General features: G+C 45.4%; 1 protein-coding gene across 1 annotated transcript; it reads right to left on the reverse strand.

Annotated features, from left to right (window-relative positions):
- Positions 1-1,328: 1,328 nt before the first annotated feature.
- Positions 1,329-26,740, reverse strand: LOC120836684 (cytochrome P450 3A19-like). Its single transcript, XM_040205696.1, has 7 exons — positions 26,410-26,740; positions 20,588-20,663; positions 18,668-18,776; positions 6,266-6,354; positions 5,672-5,812; positions 2,380-2,545; positions 1,329-1,406 (listed from the first exon to the last, which is right to left on the reverse strand). The coding sequence occupies exons 1-7, from the start codon at positions 26,738-26,740 to the stop codon at positions 1,329-1,331; spliced, it is 990 nt and encodes a 329-aa protein (XP_040061630.1).

The following is a 26,740-nucleotide window of genomic DNA, read 5'->3' on the forward strand; positions in this document are numbered from 1 at the left end:
CTGTTACTGCTTGAGAATAGCGATACATTACCATAAGAATTGCCCGTCTTTGTAACAATGATTGACATTAGCTTTGATCTATTTGCCTCCACCTCCTTCACCGGTGCAGATAAGTGTAGGGCAGTAGACGTCCGGTGTGTGTATCGAGATACGACCGGGAAAACACCGCCCGACACTTTCCTCTGCCGGTGTAGGGGGTGAGGCAAACCAACCGCAGCTATTGTTGACGAGATGCAGTGCATTAAGGCCCTTAATTGTTTGAAATATCACAGATGACTGGGGAACATAGATTAGAACTTTGGCTGCAAAGTGCCTGTCAAAGTATTGTTGAGTTTTTAAAATACCTTTCTTGGCATAGATTGATATTCTAGATATATGGTATGTATATGAGCTTTCCAATAGAATATGAAATTGCAATGTACATGCCGGTTACGTCAACGAGCAGAATGACTGACAAGTCTGCAGCACTCATTTTTTCTTGGATAATACGTAAAAAAACTCCATCATCGTAAACCCCAAACAAAAACACCAATATACATTATAAAATAATCCAGGCATGCTTAGTCAGAGTTTTTTTTTTATTGTTTTAAGTTTGAAGGCAATTTTTTTAGAACACACAAAATATTTGAAGGCATATCTTTCTAGAAAAACACAAATTTAGTTTTCCTTAATTAAGAAAAACAACCCTGAAGTAATATGTCTTATAAGTTTAAAAGTGGGTGCGTTATTTCGTCCAGACTGTTTACAGATTTAACTGAAGTATTTAGCTTTTTCTTTAAATATTGCATGTTCTTGTAGTCACGAAAGGTTAAAACTGTCAATGGCAATTGTGTTTTTATACAATCACAACAATAAAAACAATTTAAACAATAATAAAAAATAGTGCCTCGAAATCTAATCGGATTCGTACCTAAATTCGACGTGCTTAAGAGGGTGTCATAGAAATATTTATCTCTCGTGTTCATTGTAAAAAACAAAAGCAGAAGATCACTTGAACATTTCAGGGTAATAGATAGACGGTTGTTAGGGATGCAAGTCATTACCGGTTTACACTGTGCTCAACGTTGGCAATCTAATTCATGATCGTGTGTAGAGCGTACGGCATCATGATCGATATGATATATGCCAGCCTTCTTCCAGAGTAAATATATCTTTTCAGCTCAGCTTTTTTACAAAAAGTTAAAAAGAAAAAACTTTAGCTTTAACTTTAAATTTTTTTTTTTTATTTTCCAGCGAAACGCCGAGTTTACACAAATGCAGTCTTTCTTTCTTTTCTTTTTCGATCGTTGCGGGTCCTTCTATTGAGTTTAAACGTGATCTTGATGTCTTCATATTTTCTCCATCCGCAGCCAAGCTCCCCCATCGGCGAATGCTAGACTCACTGGCGAAGCATACTTGATGGTTCTCTGAAAGAGAAGATATCCCAAGTAATACTGGGTTACATCCAGGGGAATCTACCCAATTCGCTATCAGATCGCGTGACCATTGGAAAGCTATATTGCATGGCCAACTCAATGGTTAAGCTGACTGCTCCAAAAATAGTGATGAAAAGTGCGAATGCACTGATGTTCTGTATTTTTAAAAGCATACTCATAATTCAAGTTACTTTATAATTACGAACTAATAATGGCGAGCTTTCCCAGGGGAGAGCCGAGGGCAAGCCATTTCCTTAGTTGAGAAAGATTAGCATTGCACGAATAATTTCTATCACGTTTGGGATTTTAAATAGGAAGTACGCACTTAAAAAGCCAGAGCGCATAAAAGTGATCCTCAGAGATTTGCTGCGATTCAAATTTCATGGCAGAAAGTATCTCGGCGACCTATCATTTGATCAAGTCCGCCGAGGAATAGCAATTACTGACTTTGTTGTATTTAGTGGAAGCACAGAAAGCAGCATTTTTTTGATGACAGTAGTCCGAACTCTCCAATAGTTTGTCGAATGCAGGAATCCGCCATAAATTTAGTTCACAGGAGGCAGACGGCAGTAACCGATACGGCTCGTGCCGTTCTGTGCTGAGCAAGCGCAGAGTTCGAGCGAGGCTGTCACAAATGCAGAAAGACTAAATTCCCTCGATTCATGGCAGCATCGGTGCACTGCGGCATCAGCACATGAGCTAATCCCTTTCAACTGTGTAACGGCAAAAGCTGATTAATAGACATTTTGCATGAAGTTGCTGTACAGGCGACTGCGCGAGGGCGAGGGTAGACAATAAACTACGTTACCCTCTAACTCTCTTCAGAATCATGTGCTAGTTGCTATCCGCATTACTATCGGGGAAGAGGGCCGGACAGGGGGGGGGGGGGGGGGGGGGGGCGCAAGGAAAAGCATACTGGATTGCGCGTGTGGCCTTGTGGGATTTTTGCAGAAGGTCGCCTTACCTTGTCTGGATGGTCGCTCAAATGCAACTTGAACTTGGCCACAATCTTAGACAAAATTAATGCGAGTGCCATTTCGGCGAACCGCGCCCCTGGACAGATCCGTTGTCCGATGCCGAAAGGCATATAGGCCGCAGGCTCCATCGTTTTCTTGTTTTCCGGGTTGAATCTGGTTGCAAAAAAAAACATATATTTTGATATAAAAAGTTCGCTGGACATCAAGTCAAAGGGTAAGAGAACTGCATTAAAAAAGTAATGAGGTCCCCCGTGGTTGAACGGAAATTAGAGCAAGTAACCACGTTACTGCGTTAACTCGTAAGCTTACAATGCGTTGGAAGCTACGCGCTCCCCAGATTAAACCGCTGCCTCACATTCATGGCCTCACCCGGCTCTGTTCATGGGCATGGGCTGGAGCGTGGTCATGTGGCGAGACATTGACATATAAATGTATCATGGGGTACATAACCTCCAAAGCACTGTCAGCTTAGCCGTGAAAGGATTATTGAAAGGATACAGGACATTGGCACCGTTCGTCGGAGGCGTACACTATTAGAGGGACGCTGTAATGAGAGATGGCGCTCGCGTTTGTGAAGAAAATCATGCGGCGTATGAAACTTTCCCGTTCGGACGGTCTGCCCAACACCACCTAGAATAGCCGAGGCCTGCACACTAATGCATTGACGTCATCACAGTGAGATCATGCTATGCCGCGGATTGGATACAAGCGCTGCGGCAATGTTCGGATGGGCACCGTGCCCCAATCGACCGATCTCACTAAGCGTTCGGCGCATGCGTGACGCCGCCACAACTTTAGTTCACAGGAGGCAGACGGTAGTGCACGAGAGGGCTCGTGCCGTCTCGTGCTGCACACGCGATGAGTTCCAGCGGGGTTGTCGCACGTACAGAAAGACTAAAGTTCCCTCGTTTCTTCGCGGCAGCGGTGGCGTAGTCAAACTGGCTGGTGAGATCGGTCTATTAATGCGTCCTTGACGCACGGCACAGGGCTAGGGGACAATAATCTATCTCAGAAATGTGTGGCGTCCTCATCGCCTGCTCGGTCCATTATGAAGATCCGTTCATGGCCATTGAGAATTCTCGCGAGCTTTACTCCAGTCTGTCGAAACGCTCGGCTGCGCAGCAGAGAAAGCGAGCTGAGCCAGTTCTCCAGATCTCTGACGAACCTAGCCAGATCTCCAGATCTCCGGATTTGGCGCTTATAACGAAGCCCGAAACAGAAACAAAATCGGCTCGAAGCATGCTGTCAAGTGAGGTCCCGCGGCATGAAGCTCGCACTTTTCATTATTCCCAACATCATAATAGAGACAAGTAAGTCTATCACTCTTGATCCGTAATTTCTATTCGCTGCTCCGGTATTTTGCACAGTTTCCCTGGACAACACGTCAGACTGTATGATACAGTGTAACTCTATATTTGTCGTCTGCGGATACTTTTTTTTTTGGTTATTGGGTCAGGCATACAACTATCTCTGTCGTTATGCATGCCAACAGCTTTCTGAGCTTCTCTTACGTGCACGAATATATGTTCTACAGCTTTCGCGCTTTGAAAGATAAACATGTTTCGGAGAGAGACGAGGAGCACACTTCTTGCTGCACCCAATTGTTCTCTAGACCGACGATATCGGTGATGATGATAATTCGCGGACGTTTCATTCCAGTGTTTGATTTGGTTGCGAGCGCCACCAAGCGTTCCGCAGCAACAGTCTCTACCGGCGAATGCAATGGCTAGTGGAGCGCAACCAGCACGCGGAAAATTTCAGAGGCCATGATTCATTGCATTGATTGTGTAATAGTGCCAATGACTAGAAAAGAAGTTAGTTAATCTCACATTTTTTATATATTTTTTTTTATTATAGAACGCAAAAAAATAGAGAAGGATAAAAAAACGAGTTGGTATGCCCCATTTAATTGGCACCATTCTATTTTCATTTTATTATAAACTGACAGAAATAAAAGAAAGGATTATGTCGTGCCGCTTCTAAGACACACAAAAGGACCCGAATCGGCCCTGAGCGTACATTTTAACAGCCTCACGATTTCCTTCGTCACGCATTCCAATCTGGGATGGCCTCGAGGCCCTGTGGGATTTTATGGAGTGGTGCATTGCTAAATTAGTTGTCAGCTGTGTATAAAGCGGAAGGTTAGCGTGCCAGAAACGTGGCGTCATTGTTACCCATTGTAGAGAAGAAAAATAACCGGTGCAGAACGATCGCTAGCCCTGGGTCTTTAACGTGCATCACGCAGCAGTGATTTATGGCCGCACGCCGGTGCGATGCTCATCCAGATCGAAACAGGCAAGGGTGAAGATTGAACCCAGTACCCCTGGGTTCTTCAGCGCCAGGTGCATTGCGGAGTTGGCGCAATCTATCTTGTACGACATTCCACGGAGGAAGAGAAGGATGTTGGTAGGCATCGTATTTTTAGGTGGTGTTGGTCAGTCCAGTATGGCAAATGAGCGGCATTATTTTCATGCTCTTTTAAATTACAATATTTCTCCTCACTAGGTTTTAAGAGTAGTAGCAGGTCTCCCAGTAGTAAATACTTATTAAATGATCACTACTGCAGTTAAAAAATACCCGCACGTTCGCTTTCAAGACACGAAAAACAAATTGTCTTGAACTCGCTTGAAGTCACGAATTACTTAAGCTGTCGCTTAAGAACATTTACCTACAGCTATGAATACATAAAAAACTTTAATATTCTGAACGAGGTTAGATGTGCAAGATGTTTTAAAAAGCTGTACAAAATGATTTTTTGTTTGGTTTTACCGCAAAAAATGAACTACTCATGGCCGACCGCTCATCCTTCCCGAAATGTAACACTACCTGTCCCAAACAGATGCCAAGTTTAAAAACTAACCGTCGTCTTATGCAAAAGTTATAAGCGATGGGGAAATGGCGCTATACAGAACCCCCGAACGCGTGGAGCTGAATGGTGCAAGTTAACGGGAATGGGCCCCGTTTCCATTTATATTTTTTTGTGAATCATGGATAACGTTTCACAAAGATAATGGTGAGTTCTGAAATCTTTGCATCTGGTTCGGACCAGTAGCGCTAACTATGGCCCAAGAGTTAACATTCGGCGATGACTAGCTCATTTTTGCGGTAAAAAAAAAAAAAACTGTAAATTTTTGAAGGGACACGCATTATATGTGAAGTTAATATTGACAGTTCTAATTATTTCATACCCAAAGTCTTTACTCAGGGTAATAAATGAGTACTATGCATTTTTTTCGTTCTAATGACAACAACCCCAGTGACTTCAGGTTGGCATTTTACCTGTCAGGATTGAATTCGTCGGGGTCGACCCAGTATCTTGGATCATGGTGCATCAGTCGAACGGGAACCTGAATCTGCGTTTCCTTTGGGATGCGAAATCCGTTGAATTCAAAGTCCTTCTCACATTTTCTGTTCACTTGTCTGGACGGTAGAATGAATTAAGATATTTAAGGTGCATAGAGCATTTGGCACTCTCATTTCAACATACGAATGCCTAAGCCTTAACCAGTCAGTGTAATTCAGTCACCTTCGTACGTAACTAAAATAATTACGATGAAAACACCATAATTAAATATTATAACGTATCAAAACGCTCTAGGCTTTACTGTTTCTTATGTTAAATTTAAATTGCAAATCAGCCCTTTGTGCTATCAAAAATATGTGGTGTAATATGCACGAAAATTTTGTATTTTATTTGAAAACTTTAGTGCATCAGATCGTCTGTCAACTCAAATGCCTTTGACTAGACACTCTAATAAACGCCATTCTTTTTTCACTGTTACCTATGGTCAATAATGTTATCTATATAGCGAATAAAATAAATGCAATAAACTCGAGGTTCACGTAGCATTTCAATAAAATTAGGACACCTACCCTGGAAGTGGAGGATATACTCTTAGCGATTCTGAAATGACTTGGCTCAAGTACTGCAGCTTGGAGATGTTGTCGTAGGTTATACTTCCCTACAAAAGCGATTAAAAAAGAAACTAATTAATTTTTAAGATAGCAGGACCCACGAACAAAACGTCTAGAAAGATATACCACATATTGGGTTTTATATGAGACGCTTCAAGTCACACTATTAGAGCAAAATTGTGCCATTTACATTTTATTCAATTTATTTAGCTCAAAGACATCATTCCAGGCGTATCAAAGGAGCGATAATTTGAAGAATTCGAAATAATTGCCTGTGTTAAACATTAATGCTAAATGCCTTGTCACTAAGTTTACAGAGTTTTCGTGCATTACAGCGTCTTAATCACCGAGCGTGATGCGTGTTACCGAAACCTGGTTACACAATGCCATTCTTGACTGCGAATTCACACCTCCTAAATGCAACGCGGTACGATGCGATAGATCTTCTAGAGGTCGTGGTGTTGCGCTATTTTTTTTATAAATCTGGTATTAACTTCTCTATTCTCCTCAGTTTACCTAACACAGTCTTTAGTGTAAGGTGCAGCTTGCTAAGTTGGTTCTTGTTATCGTCGCGGTTTACCACGTTTCTGGATCGAGCCTGCAAGCCGTCTAGGACATATATGACTACATTTACAAATACAATCTGGCAAATTTTAAGCATGTCTTGCTGGGCGATTTTAATGTGCCCATTCTGGAATCTGGAAAACGCTAGCGGTTGGCTGTCGAGATAGGCCATTTTTAATTATATAGCAGATGCGAATGTGTCATTTGACTTAGATCAAGCTTGAAACTGGGCACCAGAGATAATTTTGTTCTTGATCTTGTTTTTCTAACCCATAGTATTACGAACCTTGGTTATCACAGCGAGGTGGCCGAGCGAATTTCTGATTATAAAGTTGGCCGAGTTTGCCTCAAAATTTGTATAAATCATTCAAACCCTGATTCTGTCAAGCTCCTTGATTTCAAAAAGACTGACGATGTATCAATACTTTATAGACTTAGTCGATAGGTTGCTTAGATATTTTAACACCCTTATATATCAATGCGTCAACAAATTTGTACTTGTTACTAGAAAGAAAAAAGAACCCTCCGCACGCCTGGGTAGCGAGAGAGGTGCTGCAGTTGAAGCGGAAAACGAAGAGGAAATGTCGTTCAACGAAACATAACGCAGACTAAGTTGTTCATACCTTGTTTGAATATCTCATCACAACTTTAAAAGAAAAAATGATAACAGCTAAAAAGCTATTTTGATGGGACTTTGTCTGCATATATTAAATTAAATCCTGCCAAATTTTGGAGGTCTATTATTCCAAAATGTAACGTTTCGCAAAGTTTTTTTATTCGATGTGAATGTGTTAGCGAACCGATGAAGATAGCAAACTGTTTTAATGATTATTTTAAACCTGTATTCAGTAGTGAAAATGGTAATGATTTTGATTTTTTCTTTGATAATATATACCCACTTTATTTGATTCGGAGACTAGTGTTTCTGGTGTCCTCAGTCTTCTAATGAAACTTGACTTTGAAAATAGCCCTGGTCATGATGGAATTCCTAATTCTTTTCTTAGCCGATATTCCCTTGGGACTTCAAATGCCTATCTGTCATTTTCGAAAGATCAATTTCTACAGCAACAGTACCTCGCTCATGGAAGTCACCTAAAATCATCCCCTTGTTCAAGTCAGGCAACAAGCGGGTGGTTACAAACTACAGACCCATTTCGCTCACATCGTCTTCATTAAAACTCTTGAAACATTAGGTATATAAGCAGATATCTGAGTACCTCGACGCTAATTTTAGTTTTTGCCCACAACCGCACGGTTTTCGTCGTGGCTATTCCACCTCAGCCCAACTTCTTGAATTCACTCACAACATAGCTTTGGTTTTAGATAAAAGAGGACAAGGTGATGCTATCCCTGTAGATAATTCCAAGGCTTTCGATAAAGTGCGACATCATAAGTTTCTTCAGAAAATACAACTAATATTGAATAATACATCATTAATTAATTGGATCGAAGATTATCTAAAAATATATCACAGTTTGTCTCATAGAAGGATGCTCATTCCAGAAATGTCTCAGTTAGTTCTGCTGCCCCACATGGATAAATCTCAGGAACTGTTTTGTTATTACTTTATATTAATCATGTCGCAAATCCAGTTGAAATTTGCCTTTATGCAGATGAGTGTGTTTTGCACAAAGAAATCAACTTGTTGGATTACGATGCCTTGGTGAAAGTCTTTTTTGTACAGTTTCTTAATTGGAGTCAGACGTGGCAGATGAAAATGAATTTTCCGAAATTTTTGGTGCTGACATTTACTAATAAAAAGCAACTGTCTGTTTTAAATATGGCACTGAAAATATAATTCTGCGTCGAGTTCATGCATACTAGTCTAACATGGCATAAGCGCATTTGCTATATCTGTTTTTGTGCTCTGGAAAGGCTAGGAAATGTCAAAACAACCTTAAAATCTTTAATTGAGGAAGTTAAAATAACCGCGTATAAGACCTTGATTAGGCCGATATTAGAGTATAATTGTGTCTTATGGGGTCCAAATCTAAATTGCGATATTGCCGCGCGCCAAGTAGGCACCGCGGCCGTAGCACAACGGTTATCGCGCTTACCTCCCACGCGAAGGGCCAGGGTTCGATTCCTGTCCGCGGCTACGCATTTTTGTTTACACTGTAATGTGATGTTCTAGTGAATTCGAGAACCGTCTAGCTGATTCGAGGTTAGAATGTTCTCCGCGTCTAACCTTCTACATCGAACGCTCCAGAAGCCAACCCGTGTACACAAGCGGCTCCGCCTGGCAAGTAGGAGTCAGTCTCGCCCCAGCGTTCGACTCTGCTGCCACGCCGACTTCGACGCCCGCGACGCTCTATTATTTTCTTTTGTACTCTTTTTTTTTTTTTTGGCACAAGTTCGCCACATTAAACGTTTATTTCTTCCTGTTTATTTGTTATTTTTGGTCACTACCCGTGACAATATTAAGCAGATTGACGCAATACAAGCAAACGCAACAAGATATAATTGTAATAGATAAGACCGCATTTTTTCCCCCACAGCTTTCATGGATGACATAGGACTCATGCCTCTTGATTTCAGACGCGCTGTAGAACGACTTAAGCTCCTTCACAGTAGTGAATAATAACCGTATACATCATTGGGGAAAAATGCATTGCTTTTTTTTTTACTCAATCACGCACTCGAAACTTCCATCCTTTATGTCTTGTACCATACAAAGTTCACCTTAACTGTCTTAAATGTTCATATTTCCCAGAATGATAGAAAACTGGAACAACATAAATAAATCAGTTCGTTATATCGATTTTGACATATTTGGATTAGAAATACTGTAGGTTACTTTGTGTTGTGCCTGTGAGTTTACTAGTAAAGTGTATGAGATTGTACTTCTACTCTTTTTCAAATATATTGTATTTTTCACGACTCTCTTAATTTTTTTTATAAGGTATGTACATCTTTAATTGATTGTGTTTTGAATATATATGCATGTTTTCTATCCACTTCTGTGGTAACCTTATTGATGTAGGACTATTTTGGAATAAATAAATACCTGTAAAAAAAATAAAAAAAATACAAGGAAACAAAGAAATGAAAGAAACGCACAATGAGCGAATCGAGCCTATTTATTAACATATTTAATCAGGCATTATCATCTGTTTTTACTAGAGAGCCTGGATTTAATTTCCCATGCAACCTTCGAATATATATTCAACGATGACGGCATTTCATTCGAAAATATAAAACTGTCAGCGTCAACCGGTGACGATAAAATTAATACATTTTTCTTAACAATACCAAGCACATTTCGGCAATCTACATTTCTTTACTGTCTTTTAAGTCACTTTCCACGAGCATCAATCCAGCTGACTGGAAAATGGGAAACGTTGTTCCAATCTACAAATTAGGTAACAAAGATACCCTATTGGACTATCGTTTCATTTCTCGCACGAACGTGCCTTCCAAAATCATGAAGCCTGTAATCGATTCTCGAATCATGAAATATTTGGACTCGAATAATTTGTTCCGCAAGTCCCAGCATTGGTTTCGTAAGGATTACTCTCGCGAAACTCAGCTGGCCATCTTTCTTTATAATCTGCATTCAAACTTTGACTCCAGTATCCAGACTGACGCCATTTTCTTAGAATTCGTTAAAGTCTTGACAAAGTTCCTCACAAGCGCTTCTTACTAAAACTTGCAGTGTTAATTTTGAATCCCAACATCTTCGATTGGAGCAAATAATTTTGATCAATTTCTCCCAATCTTTTAATATTAACAACCATACGTCACATATCCTCCCAGTAACTTAAGGTGTCCCGCAAGCATCTGTTCTTGGTCCGCTTCTGTTATACATAATAATGATCTATTGCAGCACGTGTCTTCCTCTATTCGCATGCTCGCGTGAGTGTGTTATCTATCACTCAGTCACTAAACCTGCTCACCAAACTGCCCTTCAGAATGATCTTAACACCATTCGGCTATGGTGCAACCGCTGGCTAATTACACTTACCCCTGACAATTGTAAACTTATGTCTTCTCACCGCCGCCGTATCTTCCATGTCTTCCCTTATCTTGTCGCTCAAAATCCTGTTGAATTAGTGCACTGATACAAATACTTTGGCGTCACTCTCTGCAACAATCTACTATGGTGTTTGCGTACCACTAACATTATCGTATCTGCAAACCTAAAGACTAGGATTCACGAGGCGTCACCTAAGGTGCCACCTTAAACACGTCAAAATACCAACCTACAAATCACTTCTTAGATTAAAGTTAGAATGTGCATCCGCCATCTGAAGTTAATATCAAGTTTATCTTACTAACGCTCTCAACGGAGTTCAAAATCGCGCCACTAGATTCATTAATTCTCCATATTTGTACGATATTATCATTTCATTATTGAAAGTTGAATCAAATCTAGCTAACCCGTATTGTCGTGACCGCATAAACAATCTATGTTTATTTAAAAAGTTATATTATTCTTCGTTCGCCCGTGCACCGTACATTGCACCTCCTGCACGCATATCCCAGCGCACCGGTCACCCTTTGCCAGCCTCTCCCCAGCGCACCTACGATTTTATCCTCATCGTTTCCCCGGGGCAGCCTCTGTCCGGAACAGCCTTTCTCACCAGACTGCTGCCATTCCTTTCCCATCAGCTTTCATGAAACACGTGGCTAATTACCTTCAAGAATGAAGATCTCTGTCGTTTATATATATACATTTTTTGTTCCCTACCCCTTATGTAAAACCCCCTTTGGAAAATCAAGAAGGATGAAGTGGAAACGACAGCGATATATGGAAGACGATAACGAGGCAGGTTTTTTTTTTTGTCAGTATAGCTTGAATTATGAGAACGACCAATTAAACGGTCCAACATTTATTGCTCGGCCTAGTTAACTGACTAAGATCCTCGACATTTTGGTGCCGAAACCCAGGAGTCTGCTTCACGAAATCATCTCCGAGCCCAGACGAAGCTGTAAATTTACCAGGTACTGGTGACTTTCGTTGCTAACCCTAACAGTGGAACTCGGAGACTTTAACAACGGAGGCAAACCATCGGGATTGTAACGCCAAGATCTTTCAAGAGGGATTCCTGCCAACCAAACGTAAGCCAATCGACCCTAACGAATCGCAATGGACAGACTGAAAGCGAAGCGTACCACTCGACGAGCCCAAAAATCCAGGACGCTAAACGATGCCACCACACTGCTGAACAGCCCTGATATAGACCTAAGCAGGCTCGTCGGAATCAAAGAACGCCTGACTACGAGCAACGTGGAGCTTGATAGAATTAACGAGGAGTTAGAGCCGCTGCTATCAGCAGAGGAGTTCGAGAACGAGTACGCCGCTGCTGCCGAATACCAAGGCCATGACATCATGTTTATTGGGCAGCTCTGCTTCAAGATTGCGGAATTGGAGACCAGTAGGCGCCCTATGGTTCCGGCAACAGCAACGACTACGCCCAATGCGCATGACACAGTCTTCAGGATGAGTGGATCCAGACTACCAAAACTGGACATCACTACCTTCAGTGGGGACGTCACCCATCGGCGGACGTTTTGGGAACAGTATGAAGGAACAATTCACTTAAACCGCACGTTGTCAATGACGCATAAATTTTATTATTTAGGCCGCTACCTGACTGGAGACGCAGCAGCTGCAATAGCAGGACTACCTACAGCGGAAGCGTGCTATGGTGACGCCATTCAACTACTAAAGCAACGTTTCGGTGATCAAAGGAGGATAGCTCAAGTACAATTGGCAGCCCTTCGAAATCTTCCCCGTGTTCGATCTTCTACAGACACCATGGGTCTGAGGAACTTGTACGACACTACGCAGTTGAACATTCGAGCTCTCAACTCACTAGACATGACGACCGGAAGCTTCACAGCCATGCTTTGTGATATTCTCATCACGTCGATGCCTCACGACATTGTGGTACAATACCAAAGACAAGTTTCACACAAGGCTCCTTACAACGCAGCAGCAGAGGGGGGCAACGCAACTTCAGCGCCTGCATCTGCATCTACGTCAAATCTCGACGAGATGCTACAATTTCTTCGAATTGAAGTCGAAAGCAAGGAAAAGAGCAACTACAGCGGAGCCCGTGCGAACGAGTGAAAGCAAGAATCTCGTGCATCTGCTTCGGCGCTTCATAGCTCACATAGCTCTCAGCAAACAACAGGCGAGTGCTATTTGTGTCATTCAAAAAGGCACGCCACACATTATTGCGACTCTGAGAAGACTCTTGTGGAGAAGAGGAAGTTACTGGGAAAGGACATGAGATGTTTCCTCTGCACCATCAAAGGACATTGCGCAAGAGATTGTAAAGGCAGTTACGGTGTTCAAATTGGAACGGTCGACACGCGATAACGATGTGTTATCCGTCATTCGCCCGGACGAGGAAGAAAAAAAACGAAGAAAAGCTCAGTCGTTCGCGTGTCTTCCTGTGATCCTAAGCACACGATTTCTACTGATCTAGGTGAGAGCATTAACATCTACCCACAAATATTTCCTGCGTGGGCCATCAGTGAAATAGGCAGTAGCTATATCAGAGACATCACTGATGGAGGCAGTCAACGGTCGTTCATCATAGAAGATATCGCACGCAGCCTAAATCTCAGAATCTTAAGAAAGACAAAGCTAGCACTAAATACGTTTGTTAGCACCTCAAGCAAAACATTGCACCATAGAAATGTTGTTGAGGTTCGAATAAAAAGCCAGTATAACGAAACTGAACGCACAATTGAGGCAATTACCATACCGGTAATTTGCCAGGATATAGCTACCTTAATTGCCGACGACACTTTCGCCCTTTTTATTTGGGATCGGAAGAGAAATCTAGCTGATGACATAGTATTTTCTGACGTACAAGGAACGCCTGGAATAAGGGTTCTCATCGGATCAGATCAATTATGGAAGCTTGTAACAGGTGAAAGCAGTGGATTGGTGGCCCTAAACACTGCGATGGGATGAACTCCCCAAGGACCCTTGATACAGAAGGGAATACTATTAAAAACGACCCTGATTATTAGCGTCCTCAGCTCACAAACCATGACCGACGAGGAAACAGAGACCCAAACACTTAATGCTTTTTAAAAACTTGGCAGCATGGGAATCAGACACGTGGAGACATCTAACACTCAACAGAGTGTAGCAGTGCGCTTTGATAAGAGCATTGTCAACGTTGGTGAAAGGTACCAAGTAGCATTGCCCTGGAAAGAAGACTGTGTGGAGGTGTTTAAAGATAATCCTGAGATAGCTCTGACTCGTCTACATTGCCTGATCAAACGAATTTCGATCAAGGACGATCTACTTCGGCGTTATGACGAGGCAATCCGCCAGTATATGAACTTGGGACATGCGGAACTAGTACCGCTCAGCCAGCACGATCAAGCTGAGACACGAACATATTACATGCCGCATCGGGAGATCCTCAAAGAAGAGTCTGTTACTACGAAGTTGAGGGTGGTATTGGACGCTTCATCTCAAGAAAAAGGGTGCTAACCGCTTAATCACTTCCTCGAAAGAGGTCGTAACCTGAATCTAGAAATACTTCAAATCCTTCTTCGCTTTAGAGAGCATGCGATTGTACTAACTGCCGACATCGAGAAAGCGTTTCTCCAAATCGAAATTAAAAAGGAAGGTCGCAACGCATTCAGGTTCCTGTGGTTTGAAGGCGAGCTCCTTTCCCAGATGAAATTTAAGAACATTCAGGAATGACGGATGACAAGAGTTCCTTTTGGAGCGACGTCGAGTCCGTTTGTGCTCTCTGCAACTATACAGCACCATCTGAACGTCACTAGAGATCAAGAGAGCATTGCAAAAATATTACAGAGCTCATTCTACGTGGACGATCTTCTTGTGGGTGCAGATACAGTGGAAGAAGCAACCGAAATCTACAAAACCTCTAAGATCATCATGAACGATGCAGGCATGAAGCTAACAAAATGGTCTTCTAACGATGCAGAACTGCAGCGAATTATGGATGAAAGAGAGACAGACGTGATAGCAGTAAGACACTGACAAAAGATTCTCGAAGATCTAAAAAGTATTGGGGATGGCCTGGGACAAGGCCAACGATTGCTTCAAGTTCTCAGTGGATATCCTTATCTCATTTCTACAAAAAACAAACGAGACACTAAACGGTATGTGCTACAAGCAGCGTCACGAGTCTTCGATCCAATGGGATTAATTAAACAATTCACGATACGAGCAAAGATTCTATTCCAGAGTTTCTGGAGGCTTAAATTAAAATGGCGTGAAGAGCTTCCGGAACGCCAGAGAGGAGGCTGGTAAGAATGGTGTGCTGAGCTGTTTCAGCTTTACAATATTTTAGTTCCAACCCACCTCAAGAATGGGTTGACAGAATTCTTAGATACACAGCTGCACATCTTTGTCGACGCAAATGCACAAGCCTATGGAGCATGTGCTTACATGCGAATCGCAGCTGAAAGCGGAGACGTTTCAACGGCTCTAGTGACAGCTAAATCAAGGGTTGCGCCGATCAAAACATTAACGTTACTGCGTCTGGAACTGATGGGAGTTGCTGTTGGAACGAGACTCCTAGACTACCTGCGCAAGACGTACCCTGAAATTCCTTTTCAATATACCATGTGGACGGATTCCACTGTGGTACTTAATTGGATTTAGGGCTCAGTAGACAGATGGAAGCCTTTCGTAAAACATCGCTTACTATAAATCCAATCACAAAGTGCTTCCGAAAACTGGAGGCACTGCCCTGGGAACTGTAACCCTGTGGACCCGCTCACGACAGAAGAATCAGCAGCAACGCTGCGGGATAGCTCATTGCGGTGAAAAGGACCCAGTTGGCTTGTTCAAGACCCAGTTGAATGGCCAAAAGACCTACCTACTTCAGATACTCACTTGGAACTCAAAAGCAACGAGCATTGCATCACCAAAGTATACCTTCAAACAACAATTCCTGAAGCGATGGCAATCCTTTATATGACGAAGTACAGTAGCCTGTCTAGATTGCTTCAAGTCACAGCCTGGGTTATCAGGTTTGTCAGCAATTGCAGGAGCGAATATCGTGAAAGAAAAGAAGGACACTTGAAAGCTGCTGATTATGCCGCGGCGGAGCAATATTGGATAAGGCAAGTTCAAAACGAAGCCTTCGAAAGGGAAGTCAGCTTACTTACCAGAGACCATCAAGTGGAAGAAAGCTCACCCCTGGCTGGTCTTCACCCCTTTCTGAACGAATATCGTACACTCAGGGTAACAGGAAGGCTACATGAGCTGCACGCTCGAAATGCAGTGAAATATCCTATCATTCTGCCGAACGACAAGCATTTTACAGAACTGATTTTCCTGAATGCTCATAACCAGTTGCTTCATGAAGGTGTGAATAGTACGATGACTGCTTTGAGACAACGATTATGGATACTTCGAGCACGACAGTTAACCAAGAAGATAATTCGTACATGTCGTAAGTGCCGCAGCTTCAGTACGAAACCAACTCAGGTGCGATTCGCTCCACTTCCGGCCGATAGAATTAACGAAACAAAACCTTTCGAGGTAACGGGATTGGATTTTTCAGGACCACTCTAGGCCAAAAGCAGGAACGGTAAGATGAACGATGCTAAGACTTACACAGCCTTGTTCACTTGTGCCGCAACGAGAGCGGTTCATCTGGAATTATCAACTAATCTTTCAACTGACGCCTTTCTTTTGGCATTTCGGCGTTTCATTTCGCGCAGAGGAGTACCCAGCACGATATTCTGCGACAATGCTAAAACATTTAAGAAGGCATTAAATGACTTGAGGAACATCCTGAAAACCCTGAAACACCCAGACTTCACTTCCTACCCTGCTCAACACAGAATACGGTGGACATGTATTGTTGAAAGAGCTCCTTGGTGGGGAGGGTGGTGAAAACGGCTAGTGCGCTCAGTTGGAGCAGAGTGAGCATACGGCTCTTTTGGGTCTGTACACTAGAAAGGGCAAGAAAAATCTTCGGACCATCGCGTGTGAGATTTTATATGCATCCGTATCGAACAAGCAGGCGCAGTGTCTATTGCAGTGTTTGACTTTTTACTAATACTATTAGGAATTTGCAGTTGTATATTAATGTACCTGTAAAACTGTCATATGTAGAATTACATTTTATGAGGAAAAAGCGGACGCTAACTCATATCTCAGCCTTCCCGGCATGCGATGCCGAGTCTAGAGTCCCAAAAGTCCTCCTTCTGTATTGTTCCTTTATTTCTTGCTCTATTCAAAGCTTTCGAAACTTTCCAAGCCCGTATGGAAATCTTATATCTGGGCCATATCTCACCATATCAAACATGATGTGATTATATACGGTCTATATAAAGCCTTATCTGGCGTTTATACAGACTTATCTGGCGTATTTACAGCCTGATATGGCATATATACAGACTGATCTGGCGTATATACAGACCTATCTGGCATATAGAGAGCGTGATATGTCGTATATACAGAGTTATCTAGCGTATATACAGACTTATCTGGTTGCCGGTTTTCAATATATTTAAAAGTTTAAAAAGTTAAAAAAAATTCTTTCTTAGCAAACTCTCAATGACTCATTGTTCGCGAGCTAAATATTATAACAAATAATCCCAAACTTCAGTTTTGACAAGCTTAAGTATGAGAATATGTGTGTTAGTTTTCACGAGGATTTTAATGTAGATTAATTATTTTAAAGTGTTAACATTACGCCCGAATAGACAATTTGCTAAATCACCCAAGCGTCTCGGCCCGTACTCGAGGAATCATGGGGACGGTGTTTCTTCAGCTGCCTAGTGATCGAAAATTTCGAGCAATTTTATGGTTACACAGATTTGAGTGTAATTCAGAGTCACCCTGAACACGTGCCGTGCAGAACCCAAATACCTGCCATACCACTTTAAAAATGTCCCGCCAATGTCAGTACTGTGCATTCCGTCCAACCTTGAACCTGGATTAGCAGCAGATATATCTCTTACATTATTATCATTCTCGTGCAGCTTCAAAGACGCTGATATTAAGTTAGAAACGCTGAAAATGTCATAAACAGCTCCGCTGACTCCGAGCTAAATCCCGGATTTTGTTGTTGTGAGTCCTCGGCTTTTAAGTAATTCCTGCTAAAACAACAATCACGAGAATGATAATATGGTAAGAGATTTCGGCGGCTCAGCTTGGTTGAAGGTTGGACAGAATGCACGGTGTCATAAACACTCACATTTACGAGAAAATTTAAAAGTGATATGGCAGGTACTTGAGCGCTATGGGACGCTTGTTTAGGGTGACTACGAATTACACTTGAAACTGGGAAACCATGGGATTGGTCAAAACTAGCGATCACTAAAGAGCTGAAGGATCACCGTTTCCATAACTCCTCGAGTGCGGGCCGGGGCACTTGGGAGAATTGTAGACAATAAAAATATATAAAGTGCTGATTTCAGGCTTGTGTCCTTTTGAAATGCCTGGCCAGATCTGGAAATGCCTGGCATTATGAGGATATATCTGGCAGATATACCATATCAGGTCATATGTGGCCAATTTTTTATATGACCATGTCTGAAATCTTCAGATCTGGCCAGATATAATTTTTTTGTAAGGGAGTCCTCTAGAAGCTCCTCCGAGTGCTCTTCCCTATCTCTTCAATTTTTGTTTTACCAACACGTTTACACATTTTACAAGTCGAACCTCTCAGCATTTTAGATTAAAATTATAACTTCAATAAGTTCGCGAAAAAAATTTTTCTTGTGACTTGTAATGTGGGTTAATAGTTTAAACGTGGTCTACTAATGTGACTCCAAATTTAGCTTTTAAAAACCTCGATATTTTTTGTTCAACCATTTATCAACCAGACTTACATCATTTTCCAGGAGCAATTTTACTTCAGCCCTCACTTTTTCTTGGACGTCTTGATGCTTTGCCAAAAGGTGAGCGGTGAACGAGACTGCCGAACTCACCGTTTCAAGCCTGCAACAAAAGCTTTGTTTAATGGACACCATGCTGGCACCACTCGGGCAACCAGGCTTCACAGACAATAAAGGCAATGCCACAAATATTAATTGACGAATGTAAAATACATTCCTTATACTTCTTTTAATCCTTCTGTATTCTATTTAAAAAATAGTACTGTACAGGACACCCACGCATCGTCTATCTTTCCAGTATCTATTTTTGTTTGAAAATGGCAATCTATGCCCTTTGTCGTGCTTCTTGGTGTTAACGCTTCTAGAAACTGTACTGTTTTTGCATGAAGGTTTTTTGTTTTTTTTTAATATGGGAGGTTTGCGTTTTTTTTCTTTGCCGCTGGACCCTGTGACCCTTACCCGCCACTTCAACCTCGTCAGGCAACTTGTTGGCCTCTTGTGCCTGCAGACCAGTCAAGTTTATCTGTACTGGATTTGACTTGAAAAGTTGGTTGGTTGGTTGATTAATTGATTGATTGATTGATTGATTATTTATTTATTTATTTATTTATTTATTGACTGATTGATTGACTCGAAGGGCATTAATCCACGTGGACGGTGGACGGCGGATGGTGGACGGTACCACCAACTAGCTTAACTTTTCCCCGTCGATGGTGAAACTCCATCGACGCTAGAAAACATAGCAGTCAAGCCCATACTCCGTTCACCCTCAATCTGAGACTAGAAGCTCCGCCTTCAGCGCCAGCTTTCTGCTCTTGCTAACACAAATGTGAACGCGCAGGCACGGGCAACCAAAGCATTGCGGAAGCCAGTGAGAATGTGCTAAAGGCGGAGCTTCTAGTCTCAGCTTAAGGCCAAACGGAGTAAAGAGATTGCTGCTGGAGCAGCCAGATTGGAGGTATAGTTCAATACTAGGAAAGAAACTAATAAAAAATGATTTATTACCACGCGGGTGTGAGCGCGCACGTGCGTGTGTGGGAACGTACGTGGGTACATATGTGTCTGTGTTCCTACTCCGCATGATATAACTTTTAGTTACTTTCAAAATGCACCAGGTCGCCTGCGCACGCATTATTCGCGAAGTCAGTTGGGTGATTATCAGTAATCAACTTCTATCCCAGGTTCATAACTTGCCTACAATCCTTAACGACTTCCCTATGAAAGGCATTTATGTTCATAGTTTAACTTTAAAAAAAAGTGTTGGCATAATTTTATGTGAATAGGGGTAAATCATTTTTATTGCCGCATTGTTTCCTGTAGGCGCACGGGTACCGGACGCCTTTTAGTAAGCTGTGGGCGATACTCGGCGTCGCAACGCCACTAGCGCAGGATTGGCTGCTCCTCGAAGAGGACGCTGCGTCATCACACATACTGACAGGGGGGCTTGCTGCTCTGTCCGGCAGGCCTTGCGCGTGTGTATCGCTGGAGCGCGTGAAGGAGCCGCCGCAGACTGTTGCTGTGAAGCGGTGCGAACGGGGAAAGAAGGGGGGATGAGTAGGTTACCCCGCGCCCAAGTAATACGCCCTCAACGCTCGCTGCTAACCGGCACCGTAATCGTGTGTTGCTATCCGTGACGACGTTGAGTCCTCTTCAAGGAACAATACGGCGAGAGCGGCGTTGCGGTGCCTCGTATCGCCCACCGTTTACAAAAACGCGTACCGGTGTCAGCCATGCTTCTTGTTACAGCATTTTGCCCGATCTCCTCGACACACATTTGTTGTCCAAATAACGGTTTTATATCATCAATTTTTTTTTCACTGATACAACGTCACAGCAATATATTGTTAGGAGTAGAGATTCAAAATTTCTGAGCTCTTTTCGTGTCCTCTATGATTAATTCGTGCTTAAACTCACCCGGCAATGACGAAGACTTCTACATTGGCTGCTGTTTCAAATGGTGTGATGGTCCGTTCAGTACGCGTTGTGTCCGCTGAGAAGAAATGTAATATCAATGAATATTTCAATGAGGCGTCTCTCGAATGAGGTTTCAACCATGCAAAAAAAGAACTGGTCAAGTGCAGGCCGCTCAGTCAATCCCATAAAAAAGAAGGCACGAAACAAAAACAACGTTGCAGTTGTATTTCGATCCGACAACAACAGACTCTTAAATGCAGAATCACGCGATTTATGGGTATCGCAGCGGACGTGAACTCAAGGTCTCAGCCTTCCAGGCACGTGACAACTTGTCACGGTGCGATACCAACTAGAAGACTGGGCCTGCGAATGGAGTCAGTGTCGGTGGACCCCGACTGACCCTCCTCAAGCGGCAAACGCCCCGGGGCTTGGCGAGAGTACTACGCAAAGGAAAACAAGCGTCCGTTTTGGCCTGGCCACCTGCTAGCACACCCCCCCCCCCCCCTTCCCCCAATGCAAGACGCTGCAAGGCGCGCTGGCGGCGACGCAAGCTAAAAGCGCGGCTATGGTCCGCGCTTCTGGCCTTCAGACGTGCCTTTTCTGCGCAAGCGCTCGTTCTGCGGCAAGAACGCTTCAAAAGCAGCGACCTCGAGTACTCTCGTTCTTGTGGCATTGGATGCAGCCTCAGCTTAAGGGTGAAAGGAATATTGGAGGCGCTCCTTGGAATCACCAGTAATGTCGTACGTTTTGGGGTTGGGGGGGGGGGGGGGGAGCTGCATTATTCAGCGTCGCCACGTTTCTTCTTTTTTTTTTCAAGCTTTTGCAGCTGTCTTTTTTTTATTCTTTGCTATCGTTTTGGTTATCGTTCACAATTGCGCTGTATCCCATGCGGAGCTCAAGGGCGCACGTGTTTGTCAGCCGGCCGACTAGGCCAACTCTCTTTGACCGTGGCACGCTTCACATTTCATGGCTCCATCAAAATCCACTTTGGTAAGAATACAAATTTGCACTAAAACGAAAACACGATATCAGTATTTTCTTTGCTTTCTTGATGTACAGAACAAGCGAAGCTGATTCGGAGTGACCAGAACTGTCTCCACGATGCTATTGACCAGTCAAAGGTGCCAGCGAGATTCGCCAAACATACAAGCGTTTCAACACGTTTTTTTTTTTTTAATTCTTAGTTGTTTGAAATGTGCCTTAGTACGGGCACAGGAGTAGCAGATTTGTCCACTTGCTAGGAACCTGACCGCCAGCAAACTACGGTGACAGGAAGGTGTCTCCGACTGCTGTGTTTAGCGCATCTATCGAAAATGGTCCCTAAGTGGCAAACAGATGGCGTCACAAAATCCGGAGTGTCAAACTTTTGCGATTTTGCCGGTTGGGCTTAGCTCTGGGAAAAGACATGACAGAACGCGAGTGTTGCTGTCCTCTCTGCGTCCCAAGTCCCGGCTGCAGAGGACGAGGATAAACCATTTATCCGCCGCGAATCTTTCCTGCTCCAGCAGCTGTCGCTGATCGTGAGCCGGCGAGACGATCAGCGCACTTTCCCAGGTCTCGTGCCAGTGGTCGGGGATGCAAGGGAGAGACGGGAGGGAAGGGTTGAGTTGACAGGCCCACGTAACGTGGAAAAGCGACAGAACATCTGCGCAGTGCGGGCATTCATCCCGGTATCTGCCCAGGTAAAATCTATCTAGATTAGCTAAGTGTGTTTATGTGGCTGTCTGTATCTGACGCCAAGCTGCGGTCTCCTCTCGAGACAGGGATCGGTCGGCCGGAGAGAAGAACTGCCTCTGACCGCGGAGGCGTGCGAGTTTGTCAGAGCATTGGTTCAGGAATGGGAGAGGTCTGTCTTCGCGTGTCGCAGCCCGGAGGATGGAGGCTGGGGCTACGGCGTATGCTTGCCGGTTTCCTTCGAGAAACTCGTGGCCGGGAGTCAAGACCAGTTCCACGTTGGGAATCTTCGAATTCTCCCTCTGGATGCAAAAGGCCTGTGGGGCGACTCTCTCTTCGCCAAACCGCCTAGTGGCCGCTTCCGAGTCGGAAAGGATGGACACTTGGTATATATTTGTGTGAGAGACAATGGAAAGGGCGATCAAGACATCCTCTGCCACCACCGATTGGATGGTGCAGACGGAGGCCGCGACTACGTTGTCGAAGTCGCTGTCGCTGTTGATAAACCTCACCGCCGCAGCGGCTTGGCCGGAGTAGTGTGGAACGTCCGTGTAGGAAACGTCGTCCAGGTTACCATAATTCCGTCACAGAGCCTTCGCCCGAATCGTCTGACAACTTGTGTTCAAAGATGGTTTTATGTTCCCCGGGATCGGTGACACCTGGATTTTGTCCCTCAGAGCCAGCGGCAGCTGGATCGTCTCGCGTTGCGATGCGGGCATGGGGATACCGAGCGAGCTTGGAATGTGTTGCCCACTGAGGGTGAGGGCCAAGCGCTGCCGCTGACTGACTAGGTGCGCGTCGACGAGTTCCTGGAAGGTGTTGTTCACGCCCAGCCGCAGGAGTTTGGCGTTCGCCACGTACGACGGCACCCCCAGTGCCACCTTGTACGCCGTGCGGATAATCACGTCCATCTTGCCCTTACTTTTCGACAACAGGTTGAGAAACGGAGTTGCGTAGGTGATGAGGCTCACGACGAGAGCTTTGGTCAACCGGATCAGGTCCGACTCCTTGAGCCCGTGTGTGCGACTCATGATTCTGCTCATCAAGCGCATGACTTGCTTGGTTTTCTCGACGAGTCGGTCGACCGTGTACTTGGCTCCGCCATCCCGCCGGAAGCAAAGGCCCAGGATCCGGATCCGCTCCACCACCGGCAAGGGGTACCGTCCTTGAAGGTTAAGCGGATGTCCGCCTCATTGTTCTTCAGGGTTGGCTTTCCTACGCGGAAGAGCAACAGCTTAGACTTCTGGGGGGCGCACTGAAGGTTGCCGGCCTTGAGGTAGATCCGCAAAGTCTATATTGCCTCTTCGATAGAGTCTTGCTTCTCGCCTTCCTATCCCGACGTAGTCCAAATCGTGAGGTCGTCTGCAAAGAGGGAGTGCTTGATCTGGGGGAATCTGTTCCAGTAGAGGAAGTAGCTTGCGCAACGCCATGTTGAGCAAGGTGCGTTACAGGACCAAGCCCTGCGGGGTGCTATTGCTAGGCACCGGGATGGGGCCCGTGCGGATGGACTCGACACCGATGGTGGCCGTGCGGTCACTCAGGAAGTCCCGCACGTAGTCGTACATTCGGGGCCCGCACCCAGTCGACGCCAGGTTCTCTAGCACCACCGTGTGGCTGACATTGTCAAAGGCGCCTTTGATCTCCAAGGCCAGGACCGCCTGCGTCGTCGTACGGGAGATTCTCTCGAGGATGTCCTGTTTGATTTCGAGCAGGACATATTCCGTCGATAGGTGTGACCGTAACCCCAACATGTTGCTGGGAAAGACGCCCGTGTCTTCCAGAAAGCGCTGAAGTCGGTCGGTGACCACGTGCTGCAGCAACTTGCCCAGACACGACGTCAGGGATATGGGGCAGAGGTTGTCCAGGCTGCCCAGTGTTCCCTGGAGCATGTTGCACGTCTGATGCTAGTTGAAGCGTGACAGCTGGGATGCGTACTCAAGCATTTCCCTCTCCAGCTTGGCGATGCGACTCTTGAGCTTGCGGATGAATCGCTGGCTTTTCCACCACTTGAGGAGGCCACGCCTGGCGACCCACAGGTGTAGGAGACGGAAGTATACATCTGGCCTGTCGTTGGTGAGATTCGTATGTCTGGTGTGCTTCTTCTCTACGTCAGTCTGCAGTTCTCTTACTCATTGCTGTAGGTCGCTTGAGAGCACGGCTCCTTCGGGCGCAACCCGCGGAACACGTCCCCCAGTCGCTTAGCGCTTTCTTCCTAACAAACTTGTCCTGAAAAGTAATGGTGACCTGAACCTCGGTGATGGAATGGTCCCTGCCTAGGCTCTCGCCTGTGTTGATTCATTCGGTTCCGGTGAATTTGACTAGCGTTCGGTGGTTCCTCGTGTCCCTATTTTCGCTATTCCCGTGCGCGTCAAGAGTCTTTTGCCGGTCAGAAGGATGAACTGGTGTTGGCAAATCGCCTCGTGCAGCTTGGCTCCTTTTGTGGTCGCCTGCCTCTACCCCCACGACGGGTACGCGGCGTTGAAGTCACCTAACACTAGAAGGTTCAGCTTGGCTAGGTGAATCGGGAGTGCAAAGAGGCGCTCAAATAAGTCCTTTGTGCGGCTGGGCTGGCTATATATGTTGAGAATGTAGAGGTTAGATGCATTTCGCTTTTTGAGGAGGAGCTTCACGATCGCGTGCACCACAGACGAGCTGTTAAACTCGTCTTTCACCGTGATCCGCATCTCGACTAGCGTGGCTCTTCTTGGGTTTGCGTGTGAGTGCGTGACTACTTGATAACCCGAAAGCGATGGTAGGTCTCTACCGGTTTTCTGTAGGCATATCACGTCGGTGGGAAAGTCCCTGCTGGCAATGAACTGCTCAAGATCGCCGTCTTTACCGCGAAAGCTGCGACAGTTACACTGCCAGACTAGCGTGGCTCTTTCTCGTCCTGCCATCGTGAACGGCATAGGCCGGGGCGGCGGGGTGCAGGCTTGGAGTGGCTGGCTGAATGGAGAACGGCGGCTTCTGCGGCGCGTTCGGGATTACGCACGGCTGAGGAAGTAACCCCGCCCTCCTGGCTCCCTTGGCCACCTCTGTTTCGCTCTGCGGCACATTTGGCGTCTCCTGCAGTCGGGCAATCGCCTCTTCCTGACGCGTAATCGTCTCCTGTAGTCGAGTTATGGTTTGTTGCCGTTGGGTGTTAAGCTCCTGCTAACGCGCGATAGTCTGCTGCGCGTCTTCGGGCTGGTTGAGGGAGAGGCGGCGCGGGAGCCCTAGGCTCTTGTGGGGGAGGAGGGTTGGATTTCTGCTCTAGTTTGTCAATGCGGTTGGTCATACGCGACATCGCGCTTTCATCTGGCTCATAAAGCTCACGCAAGCCTTCGCACAGTCGCGGAATTCGGTAGGGTTGGGTGGGCGAAGGCGAGGAGTCTTCGACGGAGAGCGGTGGCCCTTCAGCATCGATGCCCAGCACACTCGCTCGGTGGTCCGGATACGGCTCCTAATCTTGCCACGGCTGCGGCGACGTGGCGCGCGGCTCCTGCCGCAGCTCGCGGATATTTCAACCTCTGCTGACGATTTGTTCTTAGGTGTTTTCTAGCTACGGCCTCTGCTGTGGCTCCGGCGGCCTGCTCTCTTCTGGCTTGGCCGACGATTGGTGTATCGGAGATGGCAGACCTTGTCCCCGGTGGGTTGGTCCCCGTCGCAGAGCACGCACTCGGGGAGGCAGGTGTGGTCCGGTGCAAGGGTGGGTGACGTGCAGCGGGGGCACGCCTCGGTGCCTGCCGTTGGGCAGACGTCCGCGCGGTGCCCTCTTTCATGCATTTGGTGCATGCCTGCTTGGGTGGTCCGTACTGGGTGACCCGCTGGCGGCTACCTTAGTAGACCACGTGACGTGGGAGCCGGGAACTCGAAGGTGATAAGTGTCGAGCCGGACTGGCCCAGCATGCGAGCGGTGATGAGCGGTATCCCATTCTCCGTCTGCATATTCCTCGTGAGCTCTTTTTGAAGGATCGTTGTCTCACCTCGTGGATGACGCCCTTGACGGAGTCGTCCAACGCCTCGAGATATGTGTACGATGGGCAGCTTCGTCCTCGGAGCAAGAGCTGGTGAATTTGGGCGAGCGCATGAACCTTTGTCTCGTCCTCTGTGTGGATCGCCAAAATGTTCTGGCTGTGGTTTGCTTGAAGGTGTACTGCGTCACTTACCTCCTCCACCAGACAGTCGATAGGGCTTTCCCATGCGAAGGTCCAAGTTATTGCGCGGACGCAGAACAATTGGGAACCTTCCCTTCAACAGCGGCACGAGGCGTTTTTTCACGTGGAGGTCCGCTGGCTTGGCGGGGAATGTCACGATTGAGGCTGGGAAACCTTCCGGCATGGCGGGAACCGGGCGCAGCTTGCCCTTGTGGTTGAGCGCCGTCTGCCACTTGTTCCCTTGGGTGTTGGTCACGGTGTCATTTTCAGTAAAATACATCGGGAGCATACTGGGCTCACGATGAAGCACGCCGGGAATCATCTTGACGGCTCCGAGAGCCAT

This window comes from Ixodes scapularis, unplaced genomic scaffold, assembly GCF_016920785.2.
Source record: "Ixodes scapularis isolate PalLabHiFi unplaced genomic scaffold, ASM1692078v2 PGA_scaffold6__148_contigs__length_123643588, whole genome shotgun sequence".
Lineage (NCBI taxonomy): Eukaryota > Metazoa > Arthropoda > Arachnida > Ixodida > Ixodidae > Ixodes > Ixodes scapularis.